The sequence below is a fragment of the Poecile atricapillus genome, chromosome 4 (genome assembly GCF_030490865.1).
Source record: "Poecile atricapillus isolate bPoeAtr1 chromosome 4, bPoeAtr1.hap1, whole genome shotgun sequence".
Classification (NCBI taxonomy): Eukaryota; Metazoa; Chordata; class Aves; order Passeriformes; family Paridae; genus Poecile; species Poecile atricapillus.
This window is the reverse complement of record NC_081252.1, coordinates 32,704,680-32,717,892: the sequence shown is the minus strand read 5'-3', so window position 1 is coordinate 32,717,892 and position 13,213 is coordinate 32,704,680. Positions and strand designations below refer to the sequence as shown.

The 13,213-nt window shown below is 38.1% G+C and overlaps 1 protein-coding gene across 5 annotated transcripts in view; it reads left to right on the top strand.

Annotated features, from left to right (window-relative positions):
* SH3D19 (SH3 domain containing 19) overlaps positions 1 to 13,213 on the top strand; it is an 82,863-nt gene that overhangs the window by 44,244 nt on the left and 25,406 nt on the right. For 2 of the 5 annotated variants that reach the window (XM_058838727.1, XM_058838729.1), the window contains 5 exons: positions 2,127 to 2,167; positions 3,054 to 3,096; positions 4,327 to 4,474; positions 4,703 to 4,904; positions 5,481 to 6,482. In XM_058838727.1, coding sequence (XP_058694710.1) covers positions 2,152 to 2,167; positions 3,054 to 3,096; positions 4,327 to 4,474; positions 4,703 to 4,904; positions 5,481 to 6,482 — 1,411 coding nt within the window. In that variant the 5' untranslated portion in view covers positions 2,127 to 2,151. The remainder of the gene's footprint in view (positions 1 to 2,126; positions 2,168 to 3,053; positions 3,097 to 4,326; positions 4,475 to 4,702; positions 4,905 to 5,480; positions 6,483 to 13,213) is intronic. The other 3 variants (XM_058838724.1, XM_058838726.1, XM_058838725.1) reach the window with 2 other exon arrangements.

Below are 13,213 nucleotides of genomic sequence, written 5' to 3'. Positions count from 1 at the left end.
TACAAGGTTAAACACATTTAGATGCCTCATTGACATTAGCTAATAAAGTGCCTCATTGACACTAACAGAAATAAATAGCAATAATGGTATGAGTTGATTTGATTCCCCCCCACCAAGACAAATAAAGTTATAAGATGAATAAGTGAGGTTTTTATGCATGGAGGTTTCCGTCTCCTTCCCCTTCTGAAGCTACTTTGCTTGTTTTACATAAATACCCCTAAGCATAAGCTTCTGGAAGTGTTAGTGATTCTCATCCTGAGCATTTCTTATTGTTAAAGTTGAGAAACAAACTGTTTTCAGTTGTTGGTGTATAAACCAGCACTGAAATATATTTCCGTTGACTCCCCTGATGGAAGAGAGGTTTTTAAATCTTAAAACTGTCATAATATGAAATCTGAGGTAAAAATTAATAGTATGCTTTTTCAAGACAATCCACAGAAGGAAAGAAGAATGGACTTAAAGGATCAAAAGACCACAAGGCCAGAAAAATGGCTGCAGGTTTTTTTCTTGTGTATTTTTTAAGTCAGGTGTGTACTATATTTTAACAATTCATGTCTTCTTTCATGCACTTTTTAATTTAAATTCATTTCTTTGAAATAGGGAAGGAATAAAAGCTGTGTGAGTCTGGGGACAAGGATCATTTAGAAAGTTTGTATTTTCTTTTCCCTAGCATTTGTGGAATACCTGAGAGCAAAGATGCAGTAGCTTTCATCTCTGTTTCTACTGTGGATTTAAATCCTCTTAAGAGCTTCCAAAACAAAATGTATTCTAAAAGTGTGGTTGTAAAATATTGAGACAGCAAAAGTAGAGGAGATGTTGACAGAAGGGAAGACCTTTGTCAGTGTCATTAAAAAATAAATGTTTATGTGAAATGTTTATACACATGGAAGTAACTTGATTCCATTAATGCTTGAGAGATATTTTTTCCTAGAAAAATGAGTACATTCTGAAAATATACATGATGGCTTGGGCATTAGTCCTTTTAAAAAGATGTGTTTATATATATATTGATTAGTAAAGTTATTTTTATATAAATATTTTAAATGTGCTGTTTTCAAGAGAGTTTATTTGTTTACTTGAATTTTGGAGCTTGATGGATTACATAATACCACACTGGATTTTTTTTTTTTTTTTTTTGCCTATGTTAAGAAAGGAAGAAGGTCTTTCAGGCTGTTTTTACGTTTTTCCTGTTTAATAACGGTGATAAATAGAAGCACATTTAGAGTCTCACAGGAAGAAAGAGCTTGTAGAATTTATCCAGAAATTTAGAAATAATGAAGTAAGGTGACAGGTTTATCAATTCCGTTTTACATTCCTCATTAATTAGCTTTTATTTCTCCTGCCTTTACTGTTGGAATTGGGCTATAACCCCAAGCAATTGTATTGACTGCATTTACCAAAAGAGCACTTTCTTCCATCATCTTTGCAAAAGTAGTGTTGGATTTGATTAGTTTCAGTCAGTTAGGGGTTTTTTTGGTCTAACGTGTGTGTTAGATCAGTGCTGTGTTGACATCTCTGAAGAAGAAAGTGAAGGTGAGGTGTTTATTTACTTAGTCAAACAATTTTTACAGAACTGATTTAGATGTGAAATCATTTGAGGTATGCCTCTTGCTGGGATCAACCAGCCTGCCCGTTCCTCTGTGGTAGGTGAGAGTATAAATGATGGGATCCTAACTTCTTTGCACCTGTATCAAGTCCTCAGTGTAAATTATTATTTTTGGAAGGGAGAAAAGGCAGACCCAAATAAACCAAAATTTTAAACTAGAAAAAGTATTCAAAGATACTTGATTTCCCTCTCCTCATTCCCACTGTGTTTCCTTGTTGAGCCATACAGTGGACATTTCCATGTTCAGTTATATCCTTCATGGTTAATTTATTTCAAGTTAAACTTCTAAATAGCCATTGTTAAAATTGGTATGCAACTAGAAATAAAGTGTGCTTTTATTTTAATTTTTTTGTACACTATGTGGTGAATAGACATTACAGTTATCTCCGTACAGCACTGGCACATGCACTGTCCTTGCATGACTAACCCATTTAATCATGGCTTCTGGCACTCTGAAGCCTTGGTTTGTTCTCCTTCACCTCCTCTTTGTCTCCTGTAACCCCTTCTTTTTTTCCTCTAGCACTCATGAATAGTGCACATCCAAAATGCCCTGTCGAAGAGGTATGTCTGACACAACACTCTGCAGCTCTTCAATCAAGTATGCTTTGCTGATTTCGGCTAATGATGCTGTGATGTTGCACAATAAGATGCTACCACTTCCTTAAATTGCACTTGCTATGCAAAAAATTTTTCCCTTGGATAATTTGTTTTTGACTCTAAAGAAATCCAAATGAAAATGCAATGTGGCCATTGAAAAAAAAAATTATTTTAATGTAAATATGGCAAAACCAGAAAAATAAAGAGGTCAGGGTTTGCTTATTTTATGTAACTTAAAACATGTGGTTTGAAAAAAAAAAGTTTCTGACTCTTAATCCACAAGTGATTTAAACTTTAGCAAATAATCTAGCTGGGAACATTTAATATTTTATTTTTACATGGAGGAGGGTGAAATATCTTTTTAGGTTCTGTGCCGTAGTACCTTTCCCTTCTATAAAACAAACAGAAAGAGACATTAAATAAGATTAAAGAGCACATCTCAGAAATTATCCATCAAAAGGAAAAGCCTGATATGTTTAACACTTCTTTTTGTTTAATTCATGTATCGTTTTAATGAAAGGAAGTTTCAACTCTAGGGTCCCCACAATGCAGAATATAGGAAGATGTGGGAAGGAAGAAGACAGGGGACAGGACCTGGTGGTAACTTGGACATAGAGAGAGATTTAAAATTATTATGAAACTCCACTCTGAATATTTTGAAATCTTCTCATATTTAATACAAATATTTTTTTTAAACTTGGCCAGTCTTAAAATCTGGGATTTATGATCAGATGCTCTATGTTCTGCATTTCATTGATAGTGGACTGGTAAGTGCTCTGCTATTATCCTCATATTGCTGTGGCAGTATATTTGAACCTCTTCAATACTTTTGTTTCTTTTCTTTAAATAGCTTCTCGGACCTCTAGCCATAGTGATCAACAGAGGGATAGAAGGTATGGTGCTGTTATTTATATTGCAATTTGGTGCTACTGTAGAACTTGTTAGATTGTGTCACAGTATTACTTTTTATGGCTTTCTCCTCTAGTTTATTTTATTCCTTCTCTCTATCCTTAGTGTGTTTAGAGTAGACTTGGAAAAAAGTAGAAACACTTTGATTTTTAAGCATGATAGGTTAAGAGTTTGAGGAATTCTCTCATCAACTTTTGTATGTGTCCTCAAAAAGGGAATGCAACCAGCCATCAAACCTCTGCAGAACTGTTTTATTTTTCTGACATCTATGTACTGGATCACTTCACAATGAAAATAAATGCACTTTCAAGCCTCCTTTCAGTTTCTCAAAGGGTATTGAGAAAGGAGGTCACCAACCTGGATGGCTGGTGAACTGAGTCTGCCATTATTTTAGATGTGAAGGAACTGTACCCTTCTTTTTTTAAATTGTTTTTTAGATAGTTTTGTAAGTTATGCTTCTGCGGCTTTATTTCTTGTATATTTTTTGTCTTCAGACAAAAGCTTCTGTAAGCAGATGCTTTATCTACTCACAAAAGTCCCTTTTGACAGTGGAAGTTTTGTGAGATTCTGGATGGATCAGTGGTGCTGCAGGGACTGTGGCCTGGCAGCACAGGCCACCCCTGCAGCTGATGCTCTGAAAGAGCAGTGACAAACCAGGGGTGCTACCTGTGGGTCCTTCACTGTCATGGAAGTCTGTAATACTGGGTGAGGGAAGCAAATAGGCCCCAAAGGCCTTGTGAGGCTTGCTCTGCCCCACTTTAGCACCCTGGAAGGTTTCCCTTGGGATCTGAGGATACAAAAGTTTTTAGGTATCCAGCCAAGAAACAGTTTTAACTACCCTACTGTTTTCAGATTTTAGCAGGCTGAGGGCAAACACATGATTAGTTCTCATTATCCTGTGAAGAACTAAGACTTCTGCCATCTAATTGAGTTACACTTGTGTTTAAGTACTTTAAGTATTTAAATTATTTCACTGAAGCAAATAAACCTACTTTTTGACTAAGGCATTTAATTAGGGGCTTTGAATGGAAGCATAAGTGTTTGTTAGAAAGGTCAGGTAAGTTGCTTTGAAATGATAGAAAGATACCTTTAGTTAAATCAGAAAGACCTGAGTTGTTTTTATTTCCCATTCTGGGAAATCCTTGGACTGTTATACTTAAAAGAACTATTTGTAAGTATTTTAGGTAATTATTCCCCTTTGCCTTCGTTTCCAGGCGCCCTGAAATTACAATAGTTGCTGCTGAACCCCTCCGGCCATCCTCCTGGTTTCCAGGTGCAAGTCCTGTCACTCCTCAAGGATTAGGATTCCCTTCTGCTTCATCTCATGCTCAGTGGAGGAGAAATGAGCATCTTCCAGCTGAGGTGAGTATGAATTTACATGAGGCATTGCTTGGTTTACAAAGGTAAAAAGCCCATTAGGTTAGAGAGGAGCAGTTTTTGCTTGCTCAGACTTTCATCACATTGAATAGAAGACTATGACAGTGTTCTTTTCCTCTGTATGTGTTAATTAAGTATTCTTTCATTCACATGCCAGTTTTTATTTTTAAAGTATCATGTCTGGATGTACCTTAATATTTATCTATTTTGTAGCTTCCGCCATCGTACGAGCAGGTGATAAAAGAAATCAATCAAGTGCAAGTCAATACAACAAATAACAATAATGCTGCTGCTCCTAGACATACCACTACTTCTGCAACACAAACTGACTTTCCAGAGGAACTAATCAGTCATTTGCCAGGAAATAATGTAAAAACAAGTGTGCCTGCACACCGGGAATCTGCAGTCTGCCGAGGTGAGGTTTTTTGGATTTCTCTGTGATGAAAACCTTACTCTGTCTCCTGAAGATGCACTTTATTGTTGGTCTGTGCACCATTTAATATGAATAACAGTTAAATTTCTATAAAAATCCTTTCTTCTGAAATGTTACTATTGCATTCAGAGTATCATTAAATCTTGAAAGTTATATTCAGTTAATCTAAAATGACAATCAGAACTTTGGGACCAGAGGAGCTCAGACATCTTATCAAAATAGAAGTACTTCATACATTCAGACTGAAAAGTGCAAAACAAGCTTGGGAAGCTGCTGTACTCCTCTTTTGTCTGGATTTTGTCTGCATGCCCCTCAATGCTACAAGTTAACAGGAGGTTTTGAACTCAACTTGTAGATACCATGCATTTCAGCAATCTTCAGCTTATTCCTAAAGTTTGTATATTTTTCTATTCATCTTTGTAGGAACAGACTTTATTTTTACAAGCACCAGTAGAGTTCTCAATGAAAGCCATCATGTTTACTATTCTGATGGCTGTCAAAAATAACATAAATTAAATGTTCTGGAATAGATAAGTAAAACCTTTTATTTTCTGTTAGCAGGGCAGAGTCCTCTTAAACCTCCTAGACCTCCTGTATCTCTTCTGAGTAAGTCTTCTGCAGAAAATGAGAATCCCTTAATAGTCTTCGAAAATCCTGAAGGTCAGAGGTGCCAAGAAAATCCCAGTGCTGTGATATGTCCTGTGCCAAAGCCAAGATCAAGAAGCAATCTCAGACCTGTGGTCAAAAGTACTGAAAGTAAGATAGACAGTGAAGAAGAAGTGAACCAGTCTACTGCAAAACAGCAGCAGCCTCCAATTCAGCAGTCGCCTCTTCTAGATGAAGACAGCTTACTAGACAATCACCTGGTGATGGACAGCATGAGTACAGAAAGGAGCCAAAATAGTATTGTTTCAAGGATCAAAGTTTTTGAATCCCAAGGCGCTAATGATACCTCAGGATTATCAAAAAAGCCAGAAATTGCCCCTCGTTCGTTTGTCCCAAGATCTGTTACTACAAAGAAGCCAGTGATTGCTCCAAAGCCAGGGGTGGGCAGAATTTCAGAAGAGTGGGATGCATGGACCGAAAGCAAATCAACACCTTCCAAGGAATTGCAGCCTCAGCCTGAAATAGTTGGGAGCAGTGTTGTAACCAAACCTGAACTGCCAAAGAAGCCAAAACCTGGCCTTGTTAAAAGTAGCAGTAGTGATTTTCTCGATGCAAGGAGTGGATCAGTTGCAGAAAACAGTGATGGACAAAAGAGATTTCCTGTTCCTGCTCCAAGGCCTCTTGTTCCTAAAAAGTCATGTTACTCAGAAAATCCTGCTCTTTCTTTGGCCTCACTTAAACCAGTTGCTGCTCCTCCACGGCCTTCTGTATCTGCCCAAGAAAAAGTTTTTAAGTCTCTGGGGGAATTGTCCCCTGCAGCCAACTCCTCAGCACCTGCTTTGCAAAATAAACTAGATGTGGAAGGAGATTTGATCAGTTTTGATGATGATGACGTTTTACCCCTAAGTCCAGCTGGTGGAGTTAAAGATAGCATCAGTTCTGAAGCAGCAGCAGGTAAGAAGAAAATTTTTTTCAACTGTCACCATGGTTATTCTTTGCAGGTGTACTCTGTTTGAGTTACATCTGCCTGTCTTGTTGGGGTTTATGTGTGTAAGAAACTTTAGGTTTTCTGTTTTGTCAAGATCCCTGTGAAATTACATGGATTTTGAGACTCAGTAGGTCTCAAGGCTGTATAAATCTCCGAACTTGTCGGCTGGATATATTATGTGATTACTAAAATAATGATAAAAGACGATTGTATATACTAGATGTCACTTCCAGATTGTGTCACAGTTCTCTCTGGGGAAGTTGGGACAGCTTATCTCTCACCATCTAATGTGACTAATTTATTTGAGTGCCTTAAGTTCTGTAGTGGTAACCTAGTCATCTGAAGAAGGAGCAGTGTTTGTGGCATATGGGAACACTCATGATCAAACATGCTGGGGTGGTCTGTCCATCTCACCAATGCCTGCTTATTTTCTCTGTCCTCTCTGTCTTGTCTTGTCATATGACTGTGTTCGGTAACACAACTGCAGCTTCAGGAGTTTCTTAATAACTGGAAATAATTACTTCATGTGGACAGATCAATTACTAGAACTACATTCCTTTCATAAACCTTGTTTGATATTATTAGGTACTTGGGGGTCAATTTTTTTTAGTGCTGTTTTAGGCAGTTTAAGATACAAGTGGGTGTTGGGCTGTCATTACATTTTATAGCAATAGGTTTTGCCATCTTAATATTCAATATGTCTGGTTTAGTCCACCAGTCCCACTGCAGGGACTCTCCGGGGAGAGTTCTGTTTTAAAACAAAGGGTGAGTCATACAAAATACTTGTGTAAGGAATTAGCCACAATTTTAATTTTTTTTTAACCTCATCTATTGGGTTTGTGTGGCCAGATTTTGGTATTGTGGGGTCTACAGGGGTGGTTTTTCTGAGAAGCTGCCAGAAACTTCCCCCATGTCCAACAGGGTGGGAAGGATTCCATGCTGAAGTAGGGAAAGTGTGGGAAGTTCTCCCCCGATGAGGAAGGAGCAGCAGAGACAACATGTGATGAACTGACCACAGCCCACATTTTCATCCTCCTGTGCTGCTTCAGGCAGGAGGTGAGAAAATTGCAAGTGAAGTTGAGACTGGAAAGAAGGGAGGGGTGAGAGTACTGTTTTTAAGATTTGGATTTATTTCTCATTACCCTTCTCTGATTTGATTGCTAATAAAGTCAAGTAATGTTTCCTCAAGTCAAGTCTATTTTGCCATGATGGCAGTTGGTGAATGATCTCTCCGTGCTCTTAGCTTGACCCAGGAGCATTTTGTTACATTTTTTCTCCCTGTTCATTGGACGAGTGGAGTGATAGAGTAGCTTTGGGGGGCACCTGACATCCAGCCAGGGTTAACCCACCGCACATCATTTATCATCTTAACTTTCACAAAAGAGCAGGGTAGATGCTATGTAGTTGTCGTGGTAAATCAATATTAATGATCATTAACAAATGCAATTTCTTCACAGTTCGTGAAATGTATTATCAGATGAAGTTCCAATTTGTAATTGTTTCTCCTCTGTATTGTCATAAAAGCCCCAAGGCAGATGTAGAAAGTTCCCTTAAAGTTTGAAATTGCTAAGATTGGTGTGTACAGACATACAGTTCTCAGGGGAGCTTATCAAAGCAGTGAAAATAAGGCAACAAAAGATCCTGCAGGAGAGGTGAGTATTTCAGCATGGATAAAAGACCAATTTTTTTGGGGCTGACAGATTCCAGGAACGAAAACCAAATGTCACTGAAACTGAAATGAGGCAGGAGTACAAGATGACTGGAGAGGTGTTTTGCACTTATGTCAAGGAAAGGTGTGGCTGATGGTGTTTACGTAGGAACAGCGGCATGATTGTTGTGTCTGGAGACTGGAGTCATGGAGTACATGTGGATGGTTTTAGAAGAAAAGCCATTTAGGTTAAAACTTTTGTAGTTTCAGTCATTTTATTTTGATTAACAGATGTAACAAATAGAAGAAAAATGTACCTGTTCTAAGTAGCAGGCAAGGAAAGACAATATTTACATTTTGAAAATGCCTAAAAAGGAAAATCACATTTTAGCTATGTACACTGAAAGACAGACTTACCCCCAACCTAGAAAAATTAACACTAATTCATCCCTTAAATCAGAGGTTGAGTGATCACAGATGAAAATCACCTGAGAAATACAGCTTTCATGATGAGGTGATGAGAGTGTCCTTCTTACTCTTTCTGGTTGGTGCCCTAGGTGTTATTCATCATTTAATTAAGAAAAAAATGCTTTCCATCCTCATGGTTAACAGAGGAATTATGCATATAATAGTTTCCTGACTTCCTAAGTCACCTGGCCATGATTTTATTTATTCAATAAAATGTCATCTGTGCTGCAATCACTTCTAGCCTACTAAAGAGAAAAACTTATGGCAGTTACCACTTTATTACACTGTAAAATTAGGACTAATTCCCGATTTTTGCTGGCATTTTTGAACTCAAGACCATACCCTGTACCCTGGATAACTAACACTGCAGTGTCTTGACAGAGCATCCACAAGAACAACACTGGCTCTCTGAAAATGAGGCAGCACAGAACACTAGCACTAGCTATTTCTCATGTTCACATAAGAACAGCTTAGGATGTGCAAGATGAATCCATGGTAAAATGTTTCGTGAAGGCAGGAAGAGAAGCTCTAATCTTGCCCCCAGTTCCCCAGACCTTTGCATTTCTTACATATTTGTCATTGTCATTGCTTAGCAAAATGACAATGCTCTGCTTGTCGTTATGGCAACCCTAGGAAAGGAAGAAGGCTTTTATGTAGGGGCGTTGGAAACCAAGCACCAACATCTTGTTTGTCAGAGAGCAGCTTTACGTTGTATATTGCGGTGTTACCAGAGCTGCTTTTTGTCTGGTACAGCACAGGTGTGTGAGGCCAATGTAAACAGAACTGGAGGGATCAATCCCTGCTGCTGCTGACTCCTGCTGTGAAAGGAGGAAGGGCAGGTGTTCAGTGGATGATGAGGAGGGCACAGAAGGCAGAAGATGAAGTGAGCATATGAATGAAAAGGTGAAAGAGGCAAAACGAAGTTCAGAGTCTCCACAGCAATTTAGTTGACTGATGTAAGACATCAGCTTCCTCTAACAGAAAGCCACCACCTCCACAGTAAGTGGAAGATATTTGAATACTGTAAATGTGCTAAGATTAACAGTGTTGGCAACAACCCAGTTTAGTTTCACCAGTCTACATGTCAGTGTTCAACTGGTAGTTCAACTACCAAAACTAGCTGAATGATTCAAGTTTACCTCAAGCAATCCCATGAGTTTTGTCAGTGTTTGACAGCATCTCCAGCAGCACAGCTGTTACCTGAGTGATTTTACCCTTATCCAAACATAACAATTTTATCCTTGTCCAGTCTGTATGAAGAAGGGGATCATTCTGGTGCAAATAGGGACTCTGGATGCTGAAATTTCTTATAAAGCTTTCAGCAGCCACTCAGAGTTGAAGTCTGTGGGACCTTTGGAAGCTGCAAAATTCAGAGGTGAATTGTGACAGAATCTTGCAGCCAATTCATGATGCTGGCCCAAGGGAAGAGTCAGGAAGGAAAAGTCAGGAATGACAAATCTGTAGAACTGCTTTGTCATCAGCCAGAACAGTTTTAAGTGCCATAATTTTGGACTCAAAGGCTAATGTTCAAAGCCATTTGTATCCTAATGAAATTACTTCTATTTAAGTCAGTCATTTAAAATATGGAGGCATCTGTTTGGAACTCTACACCTTTTGGCTCTAATGCTTTGATGATGGTTGTGATATTTTGGATCATCTGGGTTATTTTTGCTTTTCTTTTATGTCTGATAACAGGGACTTGTGCAGTTTCTGGTGGTTAGAAGTTTTGGTAATCTATCAGATGGGCTCAGTTCTCTCATCCATTTTTACAAGGGCTCGGAAAATAAATCCTAGTGCAAGTTTAACTGTGTACATTTCACAGCTTCAGAAGATCCATGATTTTACCTCTAACTTGTATTAGTTGTTATGTCAAAGCATGTAGTGTACCTGCTTGCTATACATTATGAGAATGTACTTTTTGAACAAAGATCGGGTAATGGTGCATTTAGAGCACACATTTAAATTAAAACTTGGAGGTGATATTGCTGCAATGTTTTTATTTCTTTTCACATTTAGGGAGCTCTTCTTCCTTCTCTTCTCTTCTTTCTCTCTGAAACAGCATTTAATTCACTGATTGCTCTGTGCCTGACATAGCAGAACTCAATTTAAACCAGATGCTTTGAAAAGTAGTTCACAGAGTGCCTTACCTTACCAGCAGGAGACAGCTCTACATTTTGATATCTTCATTACATTCAGGTCGAACAGAACTGCATTTCTTAATTGTCTTATCTATCTCTCTGTCTGTCTGTCTACTTTATCATGCTATAAAGGTCCATTTCTGTCTCTGCTGAGAAAAAAATCCTACCATAGCAATGCTGCTATCCATTTATATGTATTGTTGCTTCTTGTGGCATGAATGGTGGCATTTGTGTGACATTATAGACAATTCAGAAAAACTGCTGCTTGAGTAACTCTAGATTTGTCTGCTGTGGGGGTATTGCCCAGCTGCTTGATTTTAATTGCTTCCTCAGGACACAAAAGAAAGGGAAAAAAAAAAAAAAGGAAATATTTCTAACTGGTAGATTAGTCCAGACATATCATCAAACTAATGCAGCTTTTCTTAAGGTTCAGCTGTGCTTCTGATGACTTTTATTGTGGTTATTTTCAAGACACCTGTCTCCTTTTTTACTTACTGACAAATTATCACCCCAGAAAAGAATGAGCTGTCTCATCCATTTTAATCTGCACTTTGGCATAAAACCCTGTAAAAACAGTTTTTACCTGAGGACATGCTGTTCTTGGAGACAGGGGGATGTGCTGTGTCCTGTTGGTTCTGCTGCAAGGTTCACAGTCTCCAAGAAAAGTGATAATAAGCATCCATTAAGTCTTCAGTCACTTCAGATGCTTGCTTAGTGGATATAAATTGGAATCTCTGAGGACCTTGAAAGCTGGCACAGGAGAGGGCCTTATATCTAGACTCAGGAAACAAATAAGGTTTTTAAGTCATAGCTATGCAATAGATGAGTAGCCCTTTAGGTTGTCAAATGCAAATTAATTTGGTGTGAGTTCCAGGTCCATAGATGCTGTGAAGTAACACACAAGTAATAATGTTCTTAAGATCTGTCTTCTCTGATAATTAAACCTGTTTATTTTACAATATTTAAAATGGAGATATCCTTTGTTCACAATTTGTCAAAGAACAACAGAATGATTATTTAAAGGAAAATGTTTATTAAAAAAACTTTTCTTTTTTTGCTGAAAGCATGTGAGATTCTTGCAAGAGAGTAGATAGGTATTTTAAACAATGCTATAAACTACCTTGTCCTTCACATTTTCAATGAAAAAAAATATTTTGTATGTCCAACTGTTTTCCATTACCTGCTTTGGAAATTTCCAGCTTGCCTGTTTTGGGGCATTTAAATCTCTTGGCAATAAAAAGTCATTCGTTCACCTGGCAAGAATAGACAAGGCCATGTTTCTTAATCTTCTGGGTAATTTGGGGGTATATTTTCTTGGTCACCTATTGTATGTCCAAATACCTTCCAGCATCTAATTTTTGAAGTCAGACCAGGTTATACAACCAATTTCTAGCAACATGCCCTCACAGCTGACCTGTTCTGTGCAGGAGGTTTGATCAGAGACCTCCTGAAGACTCTTGCAATCTGAACTATCCTAGTCTTACTTCAACTAGAAAATTAGATCAGTGATAGAGGAGTAGCCTCCAAACTCTCCCATAATAACTTGTGCTGGTATGTGCAGTATTTTTGTGCCAAAGGCAGTGTAATTTCCATCACTTTACTAGTACAGATGAACGATGAACCAAATGGTTATGCTTTTAGATGCACACAGGTGCGAAGTGTGGGCATTCCCACACTTAGAGAGAAGCGCTGAAAACTTGGAAAAGGTCCATCTGTATCTCTCTATATGTACAAGTAGATTGTGTAGTTTTCTACCCCATGAATGCTTTTATTGCCATTAAGTGTTACAAAAGTCTGAGAAGTTTTGCTATTCTAGTAGTAGAGTTTATTTTATCTGCTCTCCAGCTTTCTGACTACATGGATGAGATTTCATTCATTGCTCAGTTAAGGACAGCTTGCATTTTCAACAAGTGCATTTAAGTCAAATCTTCTGTGGCGTGTCTTGGCATTTTTTTTCTATAATTTACAAAGAATACAAAACTGTACAATTCTTTGTGCGTTTCTGCCGCACTGATGGCTAGGCTCTTTCTGCAGAGCATATTTGCTTGCCTCTCCTCCAGTTTTAAGTCTGAAGCAGTACTGAGTCTCCTCCCAAATGATGCTGCATTCCTTTTATTTGAATGAGCTGGTCTAATCTCCTAGCATTAGGAGAATACCAAGAAGCCTGAGTGTCACCTGAACTTACTTTCAGGTTATGCACAGATGAGATGCTGAAAGAGCCTCCATCCATCCCATTGTCTCTCTTTTTTTTTTTTTTTTTTTAATTTTCTGGTCTCTTAAAAGTTACAGTCATGAATAGAACATGACAATGTTCCATGCAGAGGGAGCTGAAAATTTCATAATTTTGTGAAAGGTGGTGTAGTCCGTACTATTTTCTCTGTGTCAGAAATCCATTTCTGAAAACAGTGAACTGTTAATTTTCTTGATGAAAAGTTCTGTGGAA